This window comes from Eptatretus burgeri, chromosome 8 (genome assembly GCF_056783735.1).
Source record: "Eptatretus burgeri isolate ZD-2024b chromosome 8, Ebu_testis_v1, whole genome shotgun sequence".
Lineage (NCBI taxonomy): Eukaryota > Metazoa > Chordata > Myxini > Myxiniformes > Myxinidae > Eptatretus > Eptatretus burgeri.
The window spans coordinates 52,907,945-52,933,029 of record NC_140968.1 but is presented as its reverse complement, the minus strand read 5'-3'; the positions used below and the strand labels follow the sequence as shown (position 1 = coordinate 52,933,029).

Genomic DNA, 25,085 nt, shown 5'->3' with positions numbered 1-25,085 from the left:
CAAAGAAACACGATTCCGTGCAGAGTTACTTGAACCATCGGAGTCGCTCCCAAAATGCATCGCGCGGACCTCTTTCTTCCTTTCCGCCATTAGCGAGGCCGGTGTGTTCTCTGTGTCTGGGCTGGCCGGCCGAATCCGAGCCGTAATCACGTAATCCTCCTGTTCTGTGAATAATCGTTACGGAATATCGTACTCGCGAGTAATTTTTAGTTTGTCTGTACACTTATTTTCCTTCTTCTCGGTCGTCGTTCGCTTCCGGTAGCTTGTTTGTCAGACGGGTGGGGAGCACGACCGTTTATTGAACTTGTTTGGCCTATACGTCGTTCATTGCGAGTGTCTAAATTTTAACAATGAAATGCTTTCATTATTAACAAATTATGGAGCTCAGCTTTATTCGACGATTTGATCAGATATATATATATATATATATTTTTTTTTTACGTGAACGGCCTATTCCTGCCGAGAGCATGCCGTGTAGTATGTGTAGTGCCAGTTTGGCTGGCGCAACGTTGAGAAAAAAAGCAGACGTTGCTCATGGGTCCGTGCCTGCTGACCATTGCCGTGTTGACCTTTGACCCGTACAGCCGCCATGGTCCGCATGAATGTCCTCGCGGATGCTCTGAAATGCATCAACAACGCCGAGAAGCTTGGCAAGCGACAGGTGCTTATCCGGCCGTGCTCCAAAGTCATCGTCAAGTTCCTCATGGTGATGATGAAGCACGGTGGGTCATGGGTCATCATCGGCTGGGTGTTACTGTTTACAATACAATGTGGAGCCATCTGCGATAATAACAATGATTATTTTAATCTAATTGTAGTACAGTAGGAAGCCTGGTGTTGGCTTGGTGGTGAGGGTGGCTGGCTTGGGATCTTAGGGTCCTGAGTTCGAGTGCCGTTTGCCACTGAATTAACACCGGGTGGAGTTGACTCAGCCTGTCATTCTCCTAAGGTCGGCAAAAAGTGCTCGTGTGGAGGGCTGCACTTCCAATAAATGATAGCTCTATCCAGTGCAGCCCGTGGCTGCTGGTTGCATCATTGGTTGGGACGCCGCTATGCCGCTGATGTAGTGTCCCCCTTACCAATGCACTGGTACTCATTTTGCCGACCTCAGAAGGATGACAGGCTGAGTCAACCTCCTGGTGTATTAATTCAGCCGCCCAACGGGGGTTGAATTCAGGACCCTAGGATCGTAAGCTGCCACCCTAACCACTAAGACAACATCAGGCTGAAATTATAGCTACCCATCAGCCATGCAAGAACAGAACAGTACGGTGCAACTTGTGCTTGTGGAACCAAATTGTCTTCCCCCTTGTGTTTCTCAGGTCAAGAGTGCTGCTCTCACCTTTATCTATCACCTGTGAAGATACTAAATGTTTACCATTCATGTGTGAGTGTGTCGGTGTCAGTGTCGGTTACATGAAACATCTCCAACGTGTTTAAAAAAAAAACAATTGGAGCGATGACCAAACATCAACAGCACATTTATTTGCCTTTTGATGAGATCATTCATGGAAGACATCACATCACGGGTAATAAATTACACCAGACTGAATAGAATGAAAAGTTTGACGGACTACGGTAGTGCCTTTTGGAAGTTGTGGGAACTCGCCAGTGAAAAGAGCTAGCTTTCGGCAGCAGGTCATCGAATTTGTTAAACCCGAACGAGGACCAATGATCCATGTATGTACAAAAGGTACAGCTTACCAACAAGAGCTGAATTCCACCAATTTACAACAACCAAGAAAGTGCAAACTTGGCTTCAGGTGATGTTTCGTTTGTGGCGTACAAACTTCTTCAAGCCCAAAACTCCAGGTCCAGCCCACACCTATGTATTTGTTTGTCTGTCTGTCTGTCTGTCTGTCTGTCTGTCTGTCTATCTATCTATGATTCACAGCTCGTTTTTGGCCAAGTGCCGAAACCTGTAGTTTTTCATCTGTATAACACCGCGCCATAATCTTTGCGCTTCTGTTGGTGTTACATGGATGTATGTGAGCAGTTATGCAAGCATTTCCCTGCTCATGTACTTCTGGTTTCCTCCTTTTTGGGGGTTTCTGGGTGGTGTGTAGTTGGTGTGCTGGCAATCTGGTTGTGATGCAATTACCATGGTGAGGGTGGCTGGACGACGACTGCAATAGTGAAACTACAAAGAACAATCGGATTGCAGACCCTCACCCGAATTTGTTTTGATGTAGTGTTTGCGTTGCGTGTAGACTATGCATTGACACAATGGTTTATGTTCATGCAGTGGACAAACTGACCTTTTCAGTTTTATTGTTTTGATTCACGTTCCAAATGTATATATTTTATACTTGCACATACGTCGACGTATTTACTGGTGAAGACGTATTTTTATAGTACATACGTACATACTTTATAGATGCAATAAAGTTGTAAATACATGTACTTTAAAGGTGTACTCATCCTCCTACAATTAATTTGCAATTGGTCACTGACTTTGGCACCAATACAAATTTTTTTTTTAATTATTATTATTTTTTTAATTTCAGACCATAGCCATCAAAAAGCTACATCTATTGACCAGTTTCAAATGGAGCACCTCACCGCAATTAGAGCATTTAAATTGCATAAAATGTGGCAAAAAGTGTGACTTGTTGCTCCCAGCTTGCCGGCTCGCTGACTGAAGACGCCGTTTGCATTTTTGCCGTTTCCATTCCTACCCCGCTTGGAATCTTTAGAATCCTGTGCGGCCATGGGCAAATTGCAAGTTGTAATTCGTACCTTCTTTATAGAGGTACTTGGAAAAAGATAACGTGGAATAATACTAGCTACCACCAAGTGGCATTTGTGCAGACAGACAGAGAAACGGACCCAAATACAATACCCTATCCTCTGGTGAGGGTATTAACTAATTAGTTGGTCTCAGAAAGTTTCAAGTGACTGTCTTAACAAATTGACATGCGTTATTACTCTGTTGGGAATACAAAGAAATTATAAACCACTTTATTCCTTTAAAAAAAAAAAAAAAAAAAAAAAAACTTTTTACCTCCACCACCAAAGGTGAAAGAGGTTATGTTTTCACCCCTTTCTGTCTGTTTGTTTGTGTGCAGGATATCTCAAAAAGTTGTGGACGGATATGGATGAAATTTGGTGGATAGGTTCGGTGTGTGACAAGGGCGAACTGATTCGATTTTGGTGAAGATCCGGATCCGGATCCGGATACTAGAAATTTTAAGTTTCTTCACCGTTGAGAGATAGGACCAAAAATGATGTATATGTATATATATACATAACGATATCTCAAAAAGTTGTGGACAGATTCGGATGAAACTTGGTGGACATGTTGGGAGTTTCGTAAGGACAAATTGATTCAGTTTTGGTGAAGATCTGGATGTGAGAATTATTTAATTTTTAAAGTCATTCTTCACCATTGACAGATGGGGCCAAAAACGATATAGTACTGTATAACATGATATTTCAAAAAGGTATTGTCTGTCACCAATATGTTCTCGTGGATCAGGCATTTCTTGGCGGAGCTCTACCAAGTGCCCTTCTAGTTTTTTGTTTGTTTGTTTTTGAGGTGGTTTTTTTTTTATATGGCATTTTATGCTACGCAGAGAAACAGGTAAAGGTGAAGAGAATGATGTGGAAACCTTTACTGTAAGACTTCAACGTTCAGTTTGTATTATATAGTTTTGTTTTCACATTCATCTTGTGACCTTTTTTCATTACAGGATACATAGGAGAGTTTGAGATAGTTGATGACCATCGAGCAGGAAAGGTTGTGGTCAATCTGACGGGAAGGTTGAACAAGGTCTGTGAAATGCTTTACCTGACCGTAACCATACATTTTCACATCATGAGCAGCACATTCTCTTGGTTGGTTCGGATCGGCGTGGAGTACCAGTACTTTTGAGAAAGTGTCCACCTTGTGTCACAGTGTGGAGTGATCAGCCCTCGCTTTGACGTTCAACTAAAAGATTTGGAGAAGTGGCAGAGAAACCTCCTGCCTTCTCGACAGTTTGGGTGAGCCAAATCTCTTCTCACCCCTTTTGAATTTTTTTTTTTTTTAGCTCAGAGTGCTGCTTGTCTTACTCCAAGCTTGTTATCTTAAAAGTATGTTGTGCATTTTACAAAGTGCATATGTATTCCTTGGATACGTCAGTTTGGTGTTTGCACGTAATTTTGTGTTGAATGGATGAATAAATAATAGCAAGTCGATATGAATACATCTTGCATTGTGTTGCATGGTATTGCAATTTTTTATATCTTTTAAAAAAGTTTTTATCCATAAGCCCTCCAAATGTTGTTTAAAAAGCATTTCTGATGTGTCACACATGTATTCCAGTGATTTAATCGAGTCTCATGTCCTGACGTGTTTGTGTCACGTTTGTATTAAGCGCTTAAAAACGTTATATAATTTTAAGGAACCATTTTCGACGTGGTTTAAATTATGCTACATTATTTAAAAGACTGATATTGATTAACTGATGATCCTTTGTAAGTGTATTTATTTGCACCCTGCGCTTTTTTGATATGATGGTGGTGTTCACATTGGCACACACCATCGTACGGTTACTTTCTGCTGGCCAGTGTGACCGGATGAAAGGCGATGCAGATGTAATCGGAGTAACAAGCTATGGTCCCATAAATAAATGTAATTTGTGCTTTTCTCCTGTAATACAAAAAACTTACTATAAATTAACATTAACCAGAAGCACTGACTCCCTATTGGGAGCAGCCAGGGTTGTTATCCTTATTACCTCCACCACCGAAGGTAGATGGAGGTTATGTTTTCACGCCTGTCTGTCTGTCTGTCTGTCTGTCTGTCTGTCTGTCTGTCTTTGTGGACGGATTCAGACGAAATTTGGTGGACGAGTTGGTTAGGTGACAAGAGCAAGCCAACTTAAATTTTAGTTCAGGTCTGAATCCCCCCCATCGGTGGGATACAAAATGTAAACCAATCAGCTTGGCAGAGGTATGCTCTGTACTAAGCACCCTTCCAGTTGAAATGTGTAATTCAAAATACCTCTTTCTGCATACTTCATAACACCTCACTGCATTGGAAAACATGGGGACAGGAATATGACACTATGGTGTGGGGACTTTTATACCCTCTCCCACCTCCCACAGAGTGCAGCACCACTCTCTCCCACAGAGTGGTGCTGCACAATACGCATTTAAATATAGAACTTTTATCCTCCCACACCCCCCCCCCTCCTTTAAGAGCACTGGCAAAGATAGAGATAAAAACAAAAACACCCTTGTGCACTAATTGTGGTCATGCTGATCCTATGTTGCAGGTCTGGATGTAATTGGGCTGGGACTGCAGGAGGACACACACACACACACACACACACACACACACACACACACACACACACACACACACACACACACACACACACACACACACACACACACACACACACACACACACACACACACACACACACACACACACACACACACGTAGGGATAATGTTTTCCAGCAAGTACACCTGTAAAATTGATAATGTGAATAAACATTGGCAGAAACATTGTTTTGTTGCAAGAATATAAGAAGAGGAGGAGGAAGAAAGAGCCATATGGTGAACCCTCCCATCTATTTCCTTGATCATCTTGAAAAAGTTTAGTCGCTCAAGCTTTTGGGCTTCACAATCACCCATGATATTTCTTGGCAAGCCACATATCTGAGTTTGCCTCCAAAAGTCAGTTACTGACTAGGTATCCTCTGTCATGCAAAGTCTTTCCTTACCACACCTGAACTCTTATCTACCTACAAGTTGTTCGTCTGCAGCTTTAATCTGTAAGCCCTTCACACCCTCGAGTGAAATACTGTACTGTTAGAGCTGGAGGCATTCACCTCGCCCGGAAGAATGGTCATCCGTAATCAAAGCAAGGTACAAGCACTTCAAGCAGCATATAAAGACCCTAGAATCAGTTATGCGTCCGAACTAAGACATGCCTCAGAAGCATTGCAGAGAGCGAGTTACCAAGCTGCCATTTGGAGAAGGTCTTGCAGTACTCCAGTAAGGTGACAGTTAAGTCACCTTAGTGGAGTACTGCTCTCCCCTCTGGGCTATCTTCAACTGCCTCCTTTTCTGTTCTTGCACCCTTTGCCCTTTCCATGTATCTCTGCGCCCCCCTCCAAATGTATTCAGGGTGGACGCAGTCTTCCAGTAACCCCCTTCTCGTCAAACCTCCTATTTTTTCCCTCCACCTGTGGAACCAACTTCCTCGGTCCCTTCAATATCGGTGTTCCCCTCCAGGTCATCAAGACAGCTGTTCACCACCATCTTAGATAATCCCCAATCCAAAACCATGATATTCTTTACCCCATTAATCCTCCACAAGCCCACCTCTTTCTGAGTTTCCAGTTTTCCTTCCTCTTCTGTGATTGAGAGTTTACAGCTGAATCCATCTTGTTCACCCTGTGTCCTCCCCTTGCCCATATTCTTCCCCACATCCCTTATTTCTCAGTGTATTTTTCCCTCAACCGTGCTGTTAATGTTTTTCTCCCCTCCATCCTCCCCCTCTTTCTGCTCTTCCTTTTTTTTTTGTTCTGTTACCTCCTGATCTGTCCTGTGCCCTCGTAGGCCATCGGACGAACGCTCGACAGTCTTGGTTTTTGATTTTCATTCACTACCTCCATGCCACTATTTTGATAAAACTGCAGTGACTTACAATCATCTTTTTAGTCGCGTCGCGTTGCGAACGCTGGCTCTAAGAGAGCTCCGCGTTGTTGCTGTTGTTGTTGTTGTTGCTGTTGCTGTTGTTAAGACAAAACCTTTAGGATGCGGCTCTTGGACACATTTGTCCTTGTACATAAAGGAGAAATCCCTGAACAAATGACACTTGAGGCACTAGAAACATTGAAATCGGTGTACATTGATGAATAATATATTGATGACCGATCTTCAGTAAAGAGTGATGGACGGTCGAGTTTTTGACATCAACCAAGTCGTCGTTCTGCATCAGCGCCAAAAGTACTTAAGTCCCATGATGCCAAGTAATGTAAAATCACAATGTATAACGTAAGCTAAAACTATTTGTTTTGGGCGTGGCCAGATCCAAGATGGCCGACTGGGGTGGCCATCTTGAAACAAGGACAAATGTGTCCAAGAGCAGCGTCCTAAAGGTTTTGTCGGCTTAAAAAAAAACAAAACAACAACTTCCGATATTTCGTCCCGTGCCTTGATTAAGCCAATAGCGTCACCCGTCATAGTGTATTTACGAAATATCGTGTATTTACGAAATAAATAATGTATTTATGACTTTACAATATATTAAATGGAATAATCTTTTAAATAGTAACGTGAACTTTTCGAAACTTTAAAGCAAATGTCCGAATATATTTAAAAGTTCATGATAGACACTCTCAAAAGGCACCCTTAATGCGAGGATGTGTGCAAGTCCTTAGTATTTAAGGAGATCCGGATTGTGTATATAAAGGAGCCGAGTCCTAATATAAAGGTTTTGTCTTCACAAGAAGAAGAAGAACAATGCCGAGCTCTCTATGAGCAGCATTCGCTACACGAGACGCTGCTAAAAAATGTTTTTTGTAATAAATGGAAAACCACTTATCTGATTTCAATTATTTTTGGTTACTACGTTCCTCACCCCTGGGGAACTTTTTTGAGATGATGACCAAATGGTGTCTTGTTTCCAATTCACCTCCCTCATTATCTGGAATATGTATGACCTTTTTCATTCAATGGTGGGGGATTCCCCATATCTGATGGTATATTTAAATTATTTGGTATGACTTGGCTGGGATTTTAACCAACGACCCCCCCTCCCCATACTCAGAGTGGGCGTTCTAACCCATTACACTACTGTAAATATGTGACAAAGCTAATAACTCTCTCTGTCTCTCTCCTATAGGAAACTTTACATGAGCTGCATGTACAATAGTAACATCATTTCCCTGTATGTATATATGTATAAACACCTTAAAAAATATGTTGTTAAATTCAATAACCTCCAGATAGCCAGTTTAAACCCAAACCTAGCCTGGCGTCGCCTTGGCGGTTAGTGTGGTGGCTTGGGATCCTAGGGTCCTGAGTTTCCTGTTTGCTGCTGAACTAACACCAGGGGTTGACTCAGCCTGTCATCCTTCTCAGGTCGGCAAAATGACTATCAGTGTACTTGTAATAGGGTCACTGCATCAGTTTAAAACAATACTAAAGTATATTAAATGGTATCTTAAGCAGTGAACATTTGTAAATGGTCTCTGAAGTCTATTGAAGAATTGCTTCTACCTCTTCATCACTCTAACTCTCACTTGGATCATCATAATCATAATCATCATTACTATCCTTTGCTTGATTGACGCAATTCCCACAGCTGCAGAGATCAGTGGCAAGACGAGCTATTTGCCAAACAAGATCACCATCTGCTCTCACACTTTGACTTCTCATAATAACAATGTGCTGTCTCAAGAATCTCTGCTGGAGGCAAGTCTGTCCAGACTATGACCAGGTTATCATCTTCCATCTGCCTGCCAAGATGAGCAGGTGAAGGGATGTCCATATTCCATTCGAGACTTTCTCCATATGGCAGCTTGGTAATTAGCTCTGCAATGCTACTGAAGAGAAACTTGATTAAGAGGCGTAGCTGATTCTAGGGTCTTTGCAAACAGCTTGAAGTTTTTGTTCCTTAATTTGCTGAAGGATAAACATTCCTTCTGTGAGTTTAGAACATAGGTGAATGCCTCCAGCTTTGACACTATTTCACTCGAGGGTGTGACTTCTGCTCCAAGAGCGATGAACACATCAACAGACCTCTTCCTCCATGATCTTCCATGCTTTCACCTTCCCTCTCCCATAGAAAGCACTTTCACCATCACATCCTGTAAAGGAATGCAGTTCACGGAGAGCACTCTATCTCTGCTGACCCAGCTCCTCTGTAACCATATCCACATCCACCTACACTCCTCTTCACTTTCTGCCCTGTCTGAAAGTAGATGGTACTCATCGCTGAAACATCAGTACACAGAGTAATGGCAATAATAAAAACATCTGTGTCAGAACTCTTGATTGTTTCAGCTTGTCGAGCTGCATACTTGCCTTGTAGAAGCAAATGTGTAGCTGCTTCCTTGTGATCACATGACTGGTTCCTTGATGATTTCCACCTGAGCATCACCACTCCTGACAGAGAAAGTAGCATTCGCTTCCTCGAGCATGAAAAACCTTTGTTTCTTCTCGGATATCTGAAGCTCCATCTTTCCATGCTGTAAACAGGAAATTTGGGCCATGGTTAAGGAACGTCTTCCACTGCTTAGGAACCTTAAACCGATGTGCAAGGATCTTGACTGTGGATACTTTCTGAAGCTCTTCTTGCTCGTTCAGCATTGTTTCTGCTTTTCACAGAATATGTCGGTTACAAAGTGGATCTGCTTTGTTATAGCGCTTGCCAACTTTGCAAGCTCAGTCAGGAGTGTTGCAAGCTCTCCAAATGGAGTAGGTTTGTGATTGGCCTTCATTTGTTGGATTATGGCCATTCTTTCAATAATCCTTACACTGATGGGATGGAATGGATGGGGTCTGGTGTGGTGAGAGACTCTGATGCATGAGGTTGGTTTTTACATGCTTCACAAGGGTTCCGTGAGTCGTTGAGAGTGCAAGTGGGCTTAGGCCAAGGCTGAATGGCATTATCTTCTCCAAACTCACTTTATTGGCTCTTCCACAAAACAGTAAGTGTGGAAACAGGTTCCTGCTGGACTGCAGTTCCACTCTTGCTGTGAGAAGTGACAGCTTGATGCATTGTTTTACATTTACACTCGTACTTTTTGTGTGTGGACTCGCATTGTACATCATGACGCATGATCACATCACATTAACAATTTGCCATTGACATGAATGATCTGATCATTGCTGGATGTTATCAAACCTTATGCTAATTTGAACCAACAAAGATTGGTTTTAATTTTCAGACATGCCATTTGACATTGTAATGGTTTGGGTAAGACTACCTCCTCTGTAATTGGTAGATGGCTGTTGAGTTAATGCACTTTCTCATCATAAATATAAGTGGAAAAATTACAGGCCCAGACGAGGGGTCGAACCCAGGTCCTCTGGCAAACCATACCAGTGCTCTGCCATCTGGGTGACCCACTGGCTGAGCAATGCAATTCTTCCACATATACAAGTGCCACTCTCTTTCCCCCACTGCTTCCTTTCTCAGCTAAATCCAGCTTCTTGATGTCAGTAAAGTGCTGGGAGCACTCACGATGGTATCCAAACCATAAACTCAGTCTGTGACTCAATGTTTGGTTTGTCTCCAACTTTAGGGCTGACCAAACTTTGGTTGCTTTCACCGTTTTAACACAAGTGACACTCTTCCATCGCTAAATACGGTCTAAATTTCATCCAAGAGCCCAAAGAAAGTGATGAAATTTTAGATTTTGTCGACCGGCATACAATCATGGACCACTACGACTACATATTGTGTACTCCGTGCAGGTCAGGTCATATGTCAGGTTAGGTTCGATCTGTGACCTGCCACAGGTACCATGTAAACCTGTACTAACCTGTTCCATGGTCGGGTTGTCGGCGACTAAACCGTCTCCCCCACCAGGTTTTCTGGTGAGGGGGGTGTTTGCATATGGACACCCAGCAGGATTAAAAACAAAACCTGTCAAAGGGCGGAGGAGCTCCTTGTGAGCCAACGGCCATCCATATCTAGTGCCCAACTGTGTCTGCGGACGTCCTCCTGCAGTTGGGTTACTTCTTATTAGGAGGTTGGTGGCAGGATTTGCACTCCGGCCACCGTAAAACCCTTCATTCCGCAAAACGCAAAAAAATCTGAAAACCCACTCCGTGGGAGTACCTCCTGCGCAGCTTCCCTTCGCAGGGCAGCTCACCGGATGACGGGATTGGGGCAAAGCCTTCGGGACCCCCAATCTTTGATGATAGGAGGGAAACCACGGGGTAACATCCCTGGGTCAGATTGCGGGAGAGTGTGTCGGAGTGGTGCTGAGGTGTCGTCCACCAGACGGCGGTCTCCTTGGGTTAACCTGAGGCGGTCCCTTCGGGTGGGTGCCTGGAATGTCCTATCCCTAAGAGAGGATGATCACCTGTCTCTGTTATCATCTGAGCTCAAGCGTTTGGACATCGGGATTGCAGCTCTCTCTGAGGTTCGGAGACCGGATTGCGGCGAGATAATGGTGGGTGGTTACACCTACTATTGGTCTGGTCGCTCTGATGGTTACCATACCCAAGGAGTTGCTGTAGCTGTGTCCAATAAGCTGACCCCAATGATAATTGAGGTAACACCGGTCAACGAGCGTATTATGAGATTAAGGATTCGTCACTCCTTAGGTGTCATTTCCCTGGTCTCTGTTTATGCTCCGACTGAGGCGAGTGATCTCACCGTGAAGGATGCATTCTACGCCACACTCGAGTCTGTGGTTGATCAGTGCCCCAGACGAGATACACTTCTAGTCTTGGGGGATTTCAATGCATCGACTGGAACTGATAGGGATGGTTATGAGGTGTGTGTTGGTCCCCATGGGTCAGGAACTATGAACCAGAATAGCACTAAGTTCCTTGACTTTGCAAGAAGTCATGGACTTAGGGTGGCTGGTTCATGGTTTCAGCGCCCACAAGCTCATCGCAGTACTTGGTATTCCAACGCTGGCGGTGTGGCAAAGGAGATTGACCATGTCCTCATTGACGGTCGTTGGAGGATGATCCAGAACTGCAGGGTCTACCGGAGTGCTCAGTTCCTCAATACTGACCACAAGCTTGTTGTAGCAACTCTAAAGCTGCACCTTAAATCCTGGAGAATGGTACCATCCCAGCCTAGGCTGGATGTTGCCAAGCTCAGGGATGAGAGAGTAGCTGAGGAGTTTGCGAACAGGCTGAGTGGACACTTGGGGGGTCTGGGTGCTTTGGGGGGTCCTGAAGAGTTGTGGAGCGCCTTCAAGACCACCATCCTTGATGTTGCCGGTGGATGCCTTGGAGCTCACCGCAGGGCAAAGAAGAATTTTGTCTCTCAAGGGACACTGGATACCATTGACCAGAGTCGCAGGGCCAGGCTGAATGGCAGAGCTGAGCTGTTCAGGGAGCTGAGGCGTAAAACTGTACATGCACTGAGGGTGGACAAGGAGGCCTATGTGCGAGGAATCTGTGAGGGGGTAGAGCATCACCTGTGGACAGGTGATTCTCGTCCCGCTTGCAGGGGAATTCGCGCATTACGTTCATCCAAGCCCATCCCTCGGAGCACTGCAGTTCGAGCAGAGAGTGGTAGGCTCTTGACAGAGGAGTCTGAAGTGAAGGCCCGCTGGGCCGGTTACTTTGAGCGGTTGTACCAGGCTGATCCCCCAGTTGTCGAGTTGGACGTCAAGGGTGTTACAATCCCTGTTGCTGACCCTCGAATCAACTGTGGTCCACCTTCGCTTGTGGAAACACGGGCTGCGGTGAACCAGTTGAAACGGGGCAAAGCTCCAGGGATCTGTGGCATCCATGCTGAACTTCTCCTGGCTGGTGGAAATGCTGCACTCGTGTCGTTGCATGCAGTTTTGTGCTCTGCCTGGAACACAGGCATCATCCCAAATGACTGGAAGAGGGGCCTTGTTGTCCCTCTCTGGAAAGGGAAGGGTGATCGCCAAGACTGCAACAACTACCGAGGGGTGACGCTGCTCTCAGTGCCGGGCAAGGTCTTTGCTCGGATAATTCTTGATAGGGTTCGCCACCATCTGCTTGAGCACCAGCGTCCAGAGCAGTCAGGCTTTACACCAAAGAGGTCAACGATTGACCGTATCCTTGCACTTCGTGTCCTCACCGAACGCAGACGAGAGTTTCGGCAGGGGCTGCTTGCAGCCTATGTTGATCTCTGTAAAGCGTTCGATTCAGTGAATCGGGATGTCCTCTGGAGGATTCTTGGTCTTCGTGGGGTGCCACCAAAGCTGATCGATCTGATGTCTGAACTCTACTCTGGTACTGAGAGTGCTGTGAAGTGTGGTGGTACCATCTCTGACTTATTTCCAGTTGTTACTGGAGTTCGTCAGGGATGTGTACTTGCCCCCACACTTTTCAGCACTTGTATGGACTGGATTTTAGGGAGGATGTCGGAGAGATCAAGTTGCGGTGCATCGTTTGGCAATGTCAAGATCTCGGACCTTGATTTTGCAGATGATGCAGTCATCTTTGCGGAGACTTTAGACATCCTCTTGGGGGCCCTCGAGGTGCTGAATGAGGAGTCGGAGCCGTTAGGATTACGGGTTTCTTGGGTCAAAACTAAGATCCAGGCTTTCGGTGACATCTTGGATGCTGCTGTCCTGTCTGTGTCTGTTTGTGGTGAGGATGTTGAGGTCGTGTAGCGATTCACTTACCTTGCCAGTGATATTCATGTCTCTGCTGGCTGCGAGTCAGAGGTCAATAGACGTCTGGGTCGGGCCTGGGGAGTCATGGATTCACTGGATCATGGGGTGTGGCGCTGCCGGTACCTGTGCGGGAGGACGAACGTCCGAGTCTTCAGGTCTTTGGTACTTCCAGTCTTGCTCTATGGGTGCGAGACTTGGACTCTGACCAAGGATCTGAGACGGAGACTTAATTCCTTTGGTACCAGGTCTCTTTGGAGAATCCTTGGCTATCGCTGGTCGGATTTTGTGTCCAACGAGCGGTTGCTGAGAGAGACTCGGATGAGATTTGTTACCTGCATAGTCCCTGAGCGTCAGTTGCGGCTGTATGGACATGTGGCTCGTTTTCCTGACGCTGATCCTGCTCACCAGATTCTCTCATGAGTGGAGGAGGCTAGCGGGCCGACCACGTGCCTCATGGTTGCAGCAGGTTGACAATCATCTCAAGGAGATGGGGATGGGCCTGGCATCTGCCTGGGGGATGGCCAGACGGAGGCCCCTGGAGTACCGGCGGAAAGTGGACGCAGCGACGCGCTGTTCTGGCACATGCTCCCATACCTGACCTGACTCCGTGCACGTATAATGTAAACACTTTGTGACGATGTTTTCGTCTTGTGTGTTGTGTATCGTTGTATGGTCGGACGCCGTGATTTGTGGATTTGCTCTTCACTCACTGCACATATTTGCAGGTCATAAAATGCGACCTGCTTCAACATTCGTGTATTAGTTTATTTTATTTTATTTTTAACACTTCAGCACTGGTCTCCGATATCTACCGAGGAAAACTAGATATCAGCCATCACAACATGACATAAAAATGGTGCAAAAATGATCTCCTTAACTACAGCCCATTTAGCTGACTGTATGTATGCCAATGATCAGCAAGGTCATGGAATCTATCATCGCAGTTGACATAAAATCATTCCTTTTCTTCAACAGCCTTGTCTCAGATCAGGACAATTCCATGACGTTATGGAGTGACACTGAGTCATTTTTGTGAACTTTGATTGCTCTTGCACAGCGATAAAGCCACTAATATCTACTCTCTATATATCATATTGCAAAGGAAGGGTTGCACTTTACAGAGATATTAATGTAGTTCCTGTAAGTTGGACCATTGTCAAGTAATTAACATTCAAAAACTGTTACGGAGTGACGCTGTCATTTGTCATTTATTAAACAATAACAACATTTATTTGAAAACTCTGCTCTCACAATAGTTATAAAATTGTAACGAAATACTGGGAAGATGCACTAATAGTTGTACCTTCAGTACAGGTGTTTCAAAATTCCAGACATGACCTAATTACTCTGAAATAATTACAATAGTCTTGTCACGGATTGACGAGTCAATTTTGAGATTTCTCCCAAAGCAACAAATCATTGCTAGATTACGCCAAACTTTCAGTCTGAACCCAGCTGACTTGGGCTGGTGTTGTACTTGAACATTTCAACATCTAACACATTAGAAAATAATAAAAATTACAAATCTGAAGTTAGAAAATATACACTAAACATATACAAAAGTCAAGAAATTGAAAACAATTTATGAGTGGATGACCAGAAACGAAACAAAGTTTGCAATTAATCAGTTGGCCACATCACAAAACTTCACATGACTGTCCTGCAAAAGGTTGTTTCCCAAAGGACATTCAGCAAAGACATAATGATTGCGATGGTCGAGGGATGGCTGAAGAAGGAATCTGACGACTTGGTTGGAATCAATCCAGTATTTATCTTCCACCTCTGGGAATGTATATGCCAAGTCAGATAGGCCCGCTTTTCGCAAAAATGATACTTCCAAACAACCATCATCTACTATCTGAGTCACCTGGCCAACAAACAACTTTTTAGATTTTTTTGTGACATACTGCACAGTCATGACTGGTGGATGAAGAACCAAATAAATCCAGGGTCATTAAGAACTTATACCACCCAATCACTGTACAGTACAATTATAATTTTTTTTTTTTAATGTGCAAAAAATAAATTAAAAAGAAAGCTTGTCACTCCGTAACGTTACGGAGTGACTCATTCTGTCAAACAATTGTTAACTCAGCCTGAAAAAAGGTGGTGGCAGAGTAGCTGTCCCAGAATTCATTGCGTGCCAGATTTTACTTCCGTATGACAAGTTTCAAGTTTACGCGTGGTCATCTTGAGTGGTTTTGAAATCTGTTTACATCCAGCAATCGGTGAGTACAAACTACACCTCTGTTGTCACCTGCAGATACGCTTCGTAAGAGGAAAACTAGACAAATCACCGTGCCACCGCGGACCGCCAACTTTGCAGTGGACTAGCCGAGTGAAGCGCTTACAACCTCTACTGTCAGTTTTTGTGGCCTAAAACATTTCATGATCTTTTAGATTATTCATAGAAGGGTACAGTGCAATTCATATGGATAATTTGTCGATGCATTCATATTACAGAAAGGATGCCATTGACTGCTGCCGAGCGACAAAAGCGTTTTCTAGACTGGCACAAAGAAAAATGCAGGGAGCTGGATGCGAAACGCAAGAGAGAGGCGCATGCTGCTAATGTTGCCAAGGCAAGGAAAAGTGAATGTGCGCGTCAGCGGAGATGTCGGGCGAAGGGTAAAAACACTGAGTCCTGTTCCAACTTATTGGTCTCCTGCCTATAAGAACAGCTCCAACATAGGCATGGCTGTTAAACGAGCTCGAGAGGCCCTCCCGAAATCACCGAGAAAACGCAAAGCTGTTATCGGACGGCTTGCTGTCAGAAACGAACCTACCCGACATGAAGTTGACACGGAAAGCAAGTATGCTCCTGAGCACAAAGTTTCTGCCGATATTGGTGATGCTGTTAAGAAATTTCATGGATGTCGCCAGGGAAGGAGGACCTTGTGATCATGAAGACTGGGAAACGGAAGGACAAGGTTCAAAATAATTTCCTCATGATGACAGTGTGAGGAATACAGTTTTTTTTTTTAATTTTTTTTATTTTTTTTATTTTTTTTTGTGAGAAAAATACGAACATCAAGATCGGCTCCTCCAAATTCGCGGCACTTCGTCCAGCCAATGTATGCCTCAATTCAAAGTTTCTGCACAATGTCTGCCTCTGCAGATATCATGAAAACATGCGCCTCTTATTGGAGGCCTTGAAATCTCATGTACCTGGACTTTCGACCAACTTTCGTGAATTCCTTGGAAGCATTGTATGTGATCAGGATTCGGACAACTGCATGACAAGAAAATGTCAGGAATGCCATACAAAGTTTGCCACAGTGTATTCTGTCGATGACGAAACAGCTAACCTGCCGCTGAAATGGTTTCAGTGGATGACAATTGAGCAGTGGGCCACAAAAGTAGCTAAAGATGGGACTCTGCAGGATGCCCTGCATGAGATATGCAAACAACTTCCATACTTCAGATTGCACTCATTCATCAAGAGGAAGCAGAGCTACTTCTTTGAAGATAGAAGGAAGGCAGTTGATGGTGATTGCGTTGTCGTCCAGGTCGATTTTGCGGAGAACTATGCTGTGATAGAACAGAATGAAATCCAGAGTGCTCATTGGAGCCACGTCCAAGTCACTCTTCACAGTGTGCGCCTGGATTGATGTTAATGTTACCGAGTCTTTCGTTATTGTTCGCGATGACCTCCAGCATGGCAAATATGCTGTTCATACCTTCCTGTTCAATATAATCACCACACTGCTATCACGCCACCCCAGGATTCGGGCGATTGACTTTTTTCAGATGGGGCAGCCAGCCGATTTAAACAGAAATTATTGTTTTCCAATCCAACATTCCTTCAAGAATTGTTCAAGATTCAATTATCCTGGAATTTTTGCGACATCTCACGGTAAGGGCACTGTTGATGGGATAGGAGGTGAGGTAAGGAGGAGAGTTTGGTTGGCAAATCTGGCTGGGGATCCTGTATCTGATGCAGAATCATCAGACCAATCAGCCTTCTCCCAATCATCAGCAAGGTGATGGAATCCATCATCGCTTCAGACATGAAATCCTTCCTCTTCTCCAATGGCTTGATTTCCAATCATCAATTTGGTTTCAGACAAGGTCACTCTACCCTGGATATGCTGCTTCTGCTCTCCCATCAATGGATGGAGGTCCTCAATGCCAGACAGGAAATCCGAGCCGTATCCCTGGACATATCACGTGCTTTTGACACAGTCTGGCACCCTGCCCTACTCACCAAACTCTCTTCCCATGGTATTCAAGGCCATCTCCACTCATGGCTCGCAGACTTCCTCTCCTGTCGCAGTCAACGTGTGGCCCTAAATGGAGTTCTTTCATCCCCTCTCCCTGTGCAGGCTGGAGTTCCTCAAGGTAGCGTTCTGGGCCCTGTTCTTTTTCTGGTTTTCATTAATGATCTCTCGGACTCTCTGGAAAATTCTCTATTTCTCTTTGCTGACGACTCCACCCTCTGCCGTACCATCTGTCATCCCTCAGACCGGCAAGCAGCAGCTTCTACGCTCACTGCAGATCTGGATAAAATCACAAACTGGTCCAACACGTGGAACATGTCTTTCAATCCAGACAAATCTCACACTCTCACCATTATATGTCTCTTCGAAAGGACCGTTTACAAAACCCCCCCATCCACTTTCTCAACAATCCTCTGGAAGAAGTCTTTTCTTTCAAGCTTCTGGGTCTCACTATCTGCCATGACCTTTCCTGGGAAAGTCACATTTCCAACCTTGCCTCAAAAGCCAATCGCCGACTGGGAATCCTCCGTCGTGCAAAGTCCTTCCTCGGCCCTCTTGGGCTCCTGACCACTTACAAAGCTTTTGTCCGTAGCCTGATGGAGTACTGCTCTCCCCTCTGGGCTGGTGCTCCTGCCTCCCACCTTTCTCGGCTTCACGCTGTCGAAACCAGGGCATTTAAGATCATCGGCATCTCCCGCAATGAAGCTGAGTCTTTGGGCCTCTCACTCAATCACCGCAGGTTGGTCGGTGGTCTTTCTGTCTTCTACCGACTCCTCTCCAACCTTGCCCCCCCTGCTCTCTCTGCGATTTGTCCCCACCACATTTCCGCAGGGCGCTCAAGGTCCGCCAACAACCCCCTTCTGGTAAAACTACCAAAATCACGAATCACTGCCCATCTTCACTCTTTCATTCCTCTTTTTTCCCGCCTTTGGAATAAACTTCCTCACTCTATTCTTTCCCATTCTTCCCTCCATGCTTTCAAAACAGCTGTTCACCACCACCTCTTATCTTCCCCCATCCAAATCCTCGATCTTTTTTACCCCCGATAATCCACCCAAGCCCACTTCCTTCAATTCTCCTGCTTTCCTTCCTGAAAGTCCCTGTAATGTCCATCTTCTCTTCGCCATGTTCCCTGTCCCATCCCCATCCCTCTCCCTTCCACAGTTCACCAAATGTGTCTGGTCCCCACTGTTTTGTCCCTTCCACTCCTGTCCCTCTTGTCTCATGCCTCCTTGCTGTGAGTTGTGTGTTAGCTCTCATACGAGCCTCGACCAAGGTATACAAAAAAAAAAAAAAGAATCCTTCTTCCGCGGTGCAGCGGCACAGTGGAAAAGGATATGTTTTATTCATGGCAGCAGGATACATTCAGAAGTGCCAGTCGCAATTGGACGAGCGCTGGCAGTTGGTGACGTCACTTCCGAAAACACACCAAACACACTGTGTGAAACCTGTGAGGAAATATGTTGTGAGCGCTTCTATGTACTCAACAGCGGAACAATTTGAATTGGTGAGTCTTCACCCCGAGTGCTATGTATCATCCTTGGAATGTCAAAACACTGCTAGTCCAGCACCTGCTGAGCACCCCAGGTTAGACGGTCAACCCCAAGTGCACCCTGGTGACTTTGTGACTGTGCAGTATGTCACAAAAAAATCTCAGAAGTTGTTTGTTGGCCAGGTGACTCGGATAGTAGATGATGGTTGCTTGGAAGTATCATTTTTTGTGAAAAGCGGGCCTTTTTAATTGTGGCATATACATTCCCAGAGGTGGAAGATAAATCCTGGATTGATTCCAACCAAGTCGTTGGATTCCTTCTCCAGCAATCCCTTGACCATCACAATCATTATGTCTTTGCTGAATGTCCTTTGGGAAATGGAACCTTTTGCAGGACAGTCATGTGAAGTTTTGTGATGTGGCAAACGGATTAAGTCGAAACTTTGTTTTGTTTCTGGTCATCCACTCATAAATTGTTCTCAATTTCTTTAGTCTATTTCTTGACTTTTGTATATGTTTATTGGATTCGCTATACATGAGATATCCCTTAGTGTCGGATTTTCCGGCTGTCTGTCTGTGTGTATGTGTGTCTGCAACGCGAGGCTCCACAGCACGAACCAGCAAACCGATTTCGATGAAACTTTGCCAAGAGGTGGAATATATACTGGGAATGTGCGCGTTTGAATTTCGTTGCTGAGCAACCACCCGTTGCAATGTAGCGGCCGAAAAACCGCGTACAGTTTTTTTCAATACTTGTCCTTCAGTTTTGAATGTAGAGAAACGAGACTTCGGAATTAAACACTTTGAGATATTTAGAAAATTTACTCGAGCCGATTTTTGATTGAGGTTTTATTTTTCAAATGGTAGTCCTTCAAAAATCGGGTGTCTGTTTACCGTCATTTAAGGTGTGTATACAGTGTTTGTAACAAACTACACCGTCGTTCCACCTTCGATCTCTCCTCGATCCAAACGTTATTGACCAAAGTGAAAAGGATCCAAAATAAATGGAATCACCGGCATTTCTCTCTTTGTGGATTTCTAATAATATAATATGTTTATTTATTTACCGAAAACGATTCCACAACCCACACACCACCTTTAATTATTTATTTATTTACCGAAAACAATTCCACAACCCACACACCACCTCCAATTATTTATTAATTTACCAAAAACGATTCCATGACCCACACACCACCTTCAATTATTTATTTATTTACCAAAAACTATTCCACGACCCACACACCACCTTCCATTATTTATCTATTTACCGAAAACGATTCCACGACCCACACACCACCTCCAATTATTTATTATTTAAAGTGGGAGTGGCATAGGAAAGTGTGCGTAGCTTATGAAAAATATTGTGTGGCTCAGGTGTGGTCAAACAAGAGCATTGAGAGAAGTTTATCGTGTTTTCCGTGTGTGTGTGTGTGCGTGTGTGTATGTGTGTGCGCGCGCGCAACGCGAGGCTCCACAGCACAAACCAGCAAACGGATTATTTTTCAAATGGTAGTCCTTCAAAAATAGGGTGTCTATTTACCGTCATTTTTTATGAGTGCCAGTTTGCAAAATACGCAATAAGAAACATCTTGCCAGGCAGAGGAAAAATTGTATGTGAACCAATACGTCTTGGCAATGAATCTTCGGCGGTGGATCGGTCAGAATGAACAGCATCGTATCCAGCGCTTCGATCCTCGCGAATCCCTCGTCGCCTACCGGCTTGTTGTATATTTTCTCAGTTCAGATTTTTAATTTTTATTATTTTCTTATGTGTTAGATGTTGAAATGTTCAAGTACGTCGTCAGCTGGGTTCAGACTGAAAGTGTGGCATAATCTATAAATTATTTGTTGCTTTGGGAGACATCTCAAAATTGACTCGTCACTCTGTAGCGGGATTTTTCGTCACTCCATAACGGGACTATTGTAATTATTTCAGAGGAATTAGGTCATATAATGTCTGGAATTTTGAAACACCTTTACTGAAGGTACAACTATTAGTGTATCTTCCCAGTATTTCATTACAATTTTATAACTATTGTGAGAGCAGAGTTTTCAATAAATGTTGTTATTGTTTAATAAACGACAAAAGACAGTGTCACTTCGTAATACAGTTTTTGAATGTTAATTACCTGACAGTGGTCCAACTTGCAGGAACTACATGAATATTTCTGTAAAGTGCAACTCTTCCTTTGCAATATGATAAAAAGAGAGTAGGTACTAGTGGCTTTATCGCTGTGCAAGAGCAATCAAAGTTCACAAAAATGACTCGGTGTCACTCCATAACGTCGTGGAAATTTTCGTTATGGAGTGCACGTCACAGAGTGACGTCTGACTCCTAATTTGAGTGTTAATTAAGCATAGAAGGACAACTCATATTATTTTAAATTGGTTTTGAAATAATCTTAATACAGGTAGCTTCTGATGGATTGCATTTGTTGACTTCATACCATTGAATTGAAAGACTAATGAATTGATAGTTCTTTGCATTATCGAGGGCCGATTTTACTGCGCTTTCGGTAGAAGGACTTCATTAATTGCAACGAGTGATGTAAGCCAACAGAGCAACCTAACTCTGTGATCTTGATATTATCTGAAAGTACGTTTTCAGCTTTCATTTGGTACATAACATGAACCTTTTCAGTCAAATTTAAAATTTGACCTCTGCGGTCCGTTTCTCGTGGAATTGCCCATCATCAATTCGGATTTAGACCTGGTCACTCTACTTTGGACATGCTGCTTCTACTCCCAACAATGGTGGAGGCCCTCAATATCAGACATGAGATCAGGGCCGTCTCTCTGGACATATCTCGAACTTTTGATACAGTCTGGCATCCTGCCTTGCTTTCCAAACTGTCTGTCTATGTAATACAAGGCCAACTCCACTCTTGGGTTACTAACTTCCTCCACTCTCCTGGACAACATGTGGCTCTCAATGGAACCCTTTCTTCTCCTCTCCCTGTCAAGGCTGGAGTACCACAAGGCAGTGTTCTAGGCCCCATATAATTTCTAATATTCATCAATATCTTTCTGATTCTGGAAAATCTTCCTTATCTCTTTGCTGATGACTCCACTTTCTGATGTGACCTCTCTCATACTTCTGACAGACAGGCAGCAGCCTCTTCCCTCTCCTCAGACCTTGGAAAAATCACAGACTGATCAAACAATTTTGCTTATCTATCTATACTGTCCACCCTTTGCATTCTCCCTTACCCCTCATCATGACTTGCATCCTTTGTTTGTCCATCTCAATCTACTTTCTCCCTCTGCCTTGCTGCTGTTGTTTCCCCTTTCTCCTGTGGGACCTTAAAAAGAAAGGTGTTTCTTTCTAAATCATGTCCAATCAATTGAATTAGCCACTGGTGGACTCCAATCAAGTTGTGGAGATCTCAAGAATGATCAAAAAAAATTGGATGCACCTGAGCTCAATTTGTAGTGTCATAGCGAAGGCGTTGAATACTTATTGACTAGAGACATTTCAGCTTTAAATTTTAAATTTTTGAATACAATATTTCTAAAATATAAAAATAATTCCACTTTGACACAATGGGGTATTTATTATGTGTAGATCGGTGACAAAAAAAATCTCCATTTAATCCATTTTAAATTCAGGCTGTACCACAACAAAATGTGAAAAAGCCAAGGGAAGTGGATACTTTCTGAAGGCAACGTGTATCTATTCCAATGAGATGTACGGACACCAGCTGAAAATTTCAACCATTACATCACGTTATCACTTCAGGGTCACCGGCTGCTGAAAATACTCGATTGCTTACAAATAGATAAACGCTCGGAGATCTCAAATAATGTGAACGTCAGCAAGATATTTTATCAGACATGGTGTTGCCAGGTACAGTATACTCCATCAGACTGCATTTATATGTGTTTCAGTTGAAGTCTCAGAAAAACTTTGCAGATTTATCACATCAATAATGATCCCATTAAATTGGGCTTGATAGGAACTTTAAATATGATTGTAGATCAGCTCTATCCAATGTTAAATGAGGAAGTTGTAATGGATTTCATGAAAGCCCCTTACTTTGCAGCACAATGCAAGATCTAAAGATTGACTAGCTATGTAGGCTTTTTATCTCTACCAACGAAGGTGGAAGGAGGTTTTGTTTTCACCCCGTCTGTTTGTTTAGATTTCGTAAGTATATTGATCACTTCCTCCGTCGTGTGTGTGTGTGTGTGTGTGTGTGTGTGTGTGTGTGTGTGTGTGTGTGTGTGTGTGTGTGTGTGTGTGTGTGTGTGTTTATTTGTCGGCATGATAACTCGAACGGAAGAAGCTACCAATGTCAAATTACACCACGTGATTCAGGAGGGTGATGGCTAGCGCTGATTAGATTTTGGTCAAAATTGGTCAAAGGTCAAGGTCACAGTGAGGTCAAACATCCAAAACATTCGATTTTGATGGTTTGGTACAGAATCATCGTAGAAACTTCTGGTTTGCGTCGCTACCTTCTCGAGAGACAGCTTTTATTAGACAAGGTCAGAGGTCAAGTTGATGATTTCGTAAGTACCAGTCTATGACTGCTTGTTTTTGTGTTTGTGGGCACGATAACTCGAGAACGGAAGAAGCTACCAATGTCAAATTACACCACGTGATTCAGGAGGGTGATGGCTCGCGCTGATTAGATTTTGGTCAAAATCGGTCAAAGGTCAAGGTCACAGTGAGGTCAAACATTCTATTTTGATGGTTTGGTACAGATAACTCGAACGGAAGAAGCTACCGATGTCAAATTGCACCATGTGATTCAGGAGGGTGATTGCTAGCGCTGATTCGATTTTGGGCAAAATCGGCCAACGTTCAAGGTCACAGTGAGGTCAAACATCCAAAACATTCGATTTTTGATGGTTTCGTACAGAATCATCATATAAACTTCTGGTTTGCGTCGCTACCTTCTCTAGAGACAGCTTTTATTAGACAAGGTCAGAGGTCAAGTTGACGATTTTGTAAGTACCAGTCTATGACTGCTTGTTTGTTTGTGTGCAGGATATCTCAAAAAGTTGTGGACAGATTCGGATGAAATTTTGTGGACAGGTTGGGTGTGACAAGGACGAACTGATTCGATTTTGGTGAAGATCCGGATCCGGCTCCTAGAATTTTAATGCGATTCTTCACCATTGAGAGATGGTGCCAAAAACGATATATGGCATGATATCTCAAAAAGCTATGGACGGATTTGTATGAAACTTGGTGGACAGGTTGGATGTGTGACAAGGATGAATTGATTCGATTTTGGTGAAAATCCGTATCGGGATCCGGATCCGAGCATTAATTAATTTTTTAAGTGATTCTTCGCCATTGAGAGATGGGGCTAAAAACTCTATTATTTATATATATATATATATATATATATATATATATATATATATATATATATATATATATATATATCTATATATGTATATTCCAGACTGATATTTTAAGAATTTATTGGGCCTGATGTTATATTGGATCAGGCAATTGCATGGTGGAAGTATGCGCTCTACTGAGTGCCCTTCTATTTTTATTGACTGTTTTGTTTGGGAGTACTTTGCTTTTGGTTGTGTAGTGTGAAAATATATTGCATGGGTCGGTAATTCGCAGCACAGACGTCGTCCTCCACCCCAACATTTTTTTGGGGGGTCAAATGACTTCATGACCCCAAAGAGGCCGAATGTTTGAAGGTTTCATTCCCCTTTTGGATGGAAGGGGTTGGGGTGACTTTCAAATTAGTTTGAAATTGTAATTATTGTGGATAGTTGATTAATCTCATGCTTGCTGACAGTGATGTGTTAAATGAGCATATTTTAATCGCATTAACTATTCTCAATTGGCCTCCAATTTTTATTTTTTAGATTTTGTCTGCTTGTTAGTTGGGTATGTTTCATGTACCCCATTGCTTTCACTGTTGAGATTGTATGCATAGAGCTATTTGTTTCTCTCCCTGACATTAGTTTTATTGTGTTGACCACATCATCGGGTATCATGGATCACGAAGAGGCGAGGAAGAAACACACCGGAGGGAAGATTCTGGGATTTTTCTTCTGAGATGTGTGCCTTTCCCAAACGAGAAAATAAAGACGTTTGTAAAACTTG

The 25,085-nt window shown here is 43.6% G+C and overlaps 1 protein-coding gene across 3 annotated transcripts; it reads left to right on the top strand.

Annotated features, from left to right (window-relative positions):
* On the top strand, positions 1 to 25,085 carry RPS15A (ribosomal protein S15a). Of its 3 annotated transcripts, none has more exons than XM_085892028.1 (5): positions 1 to 101; positions 585 to 722; positions 3,693 to 3,772; positions 3,899 to 3,984; positions 24,944 to 25,085. In XM_085892028.1, the coding sequence occupies exons 2-5, from the start codon at positions 590 to 592 to the stop codon at positions 25,035 to 25,037; spliced, it is 393 nt and encodes a 130-aa protein (XP_085748154.1). In that variant the 5' UTR covers positions 1 to 101; positions 585 to 589; the 3' UTR covers positions 25,038 to 25,085. The 3 variants fall into 3 exon arrangements, with proteins under 3 accessions (XP_085748154.1, XP_085748153.1, XP_085748155.1); XM_085892027.1 differs by having other exon boundaries at positions 53 to 150; XM_085892029.1 differs by lacking the exon at positions 1 to 101 and adding an exon at positions 142 to 166.

Excerpts from the sequence above, each read along its gene's own strand:
- RPS15A (XM_085892028.1), top strand. The coding sequence starts at position 590 with ATGGTCCGCATGAATGTCCTCGCGGATGCTCTGAAATGCATCAACAAC. Across the intron at positions 723-3,692 it reads CATGGTGATGATGAAGCACG|GATACATAGGAGAGTTTGAG; the intron begins GTGGGTCATGGG and ends TTTTCATTACAG. Across the intron at positions 3,773-3,898 it reads TGACGGGAAGGTTGAACAAG|TGTGGAGTGATCAGCCCTCG; the intron begins GTCTGTGAAATG and ends CTTGTGTCACAG.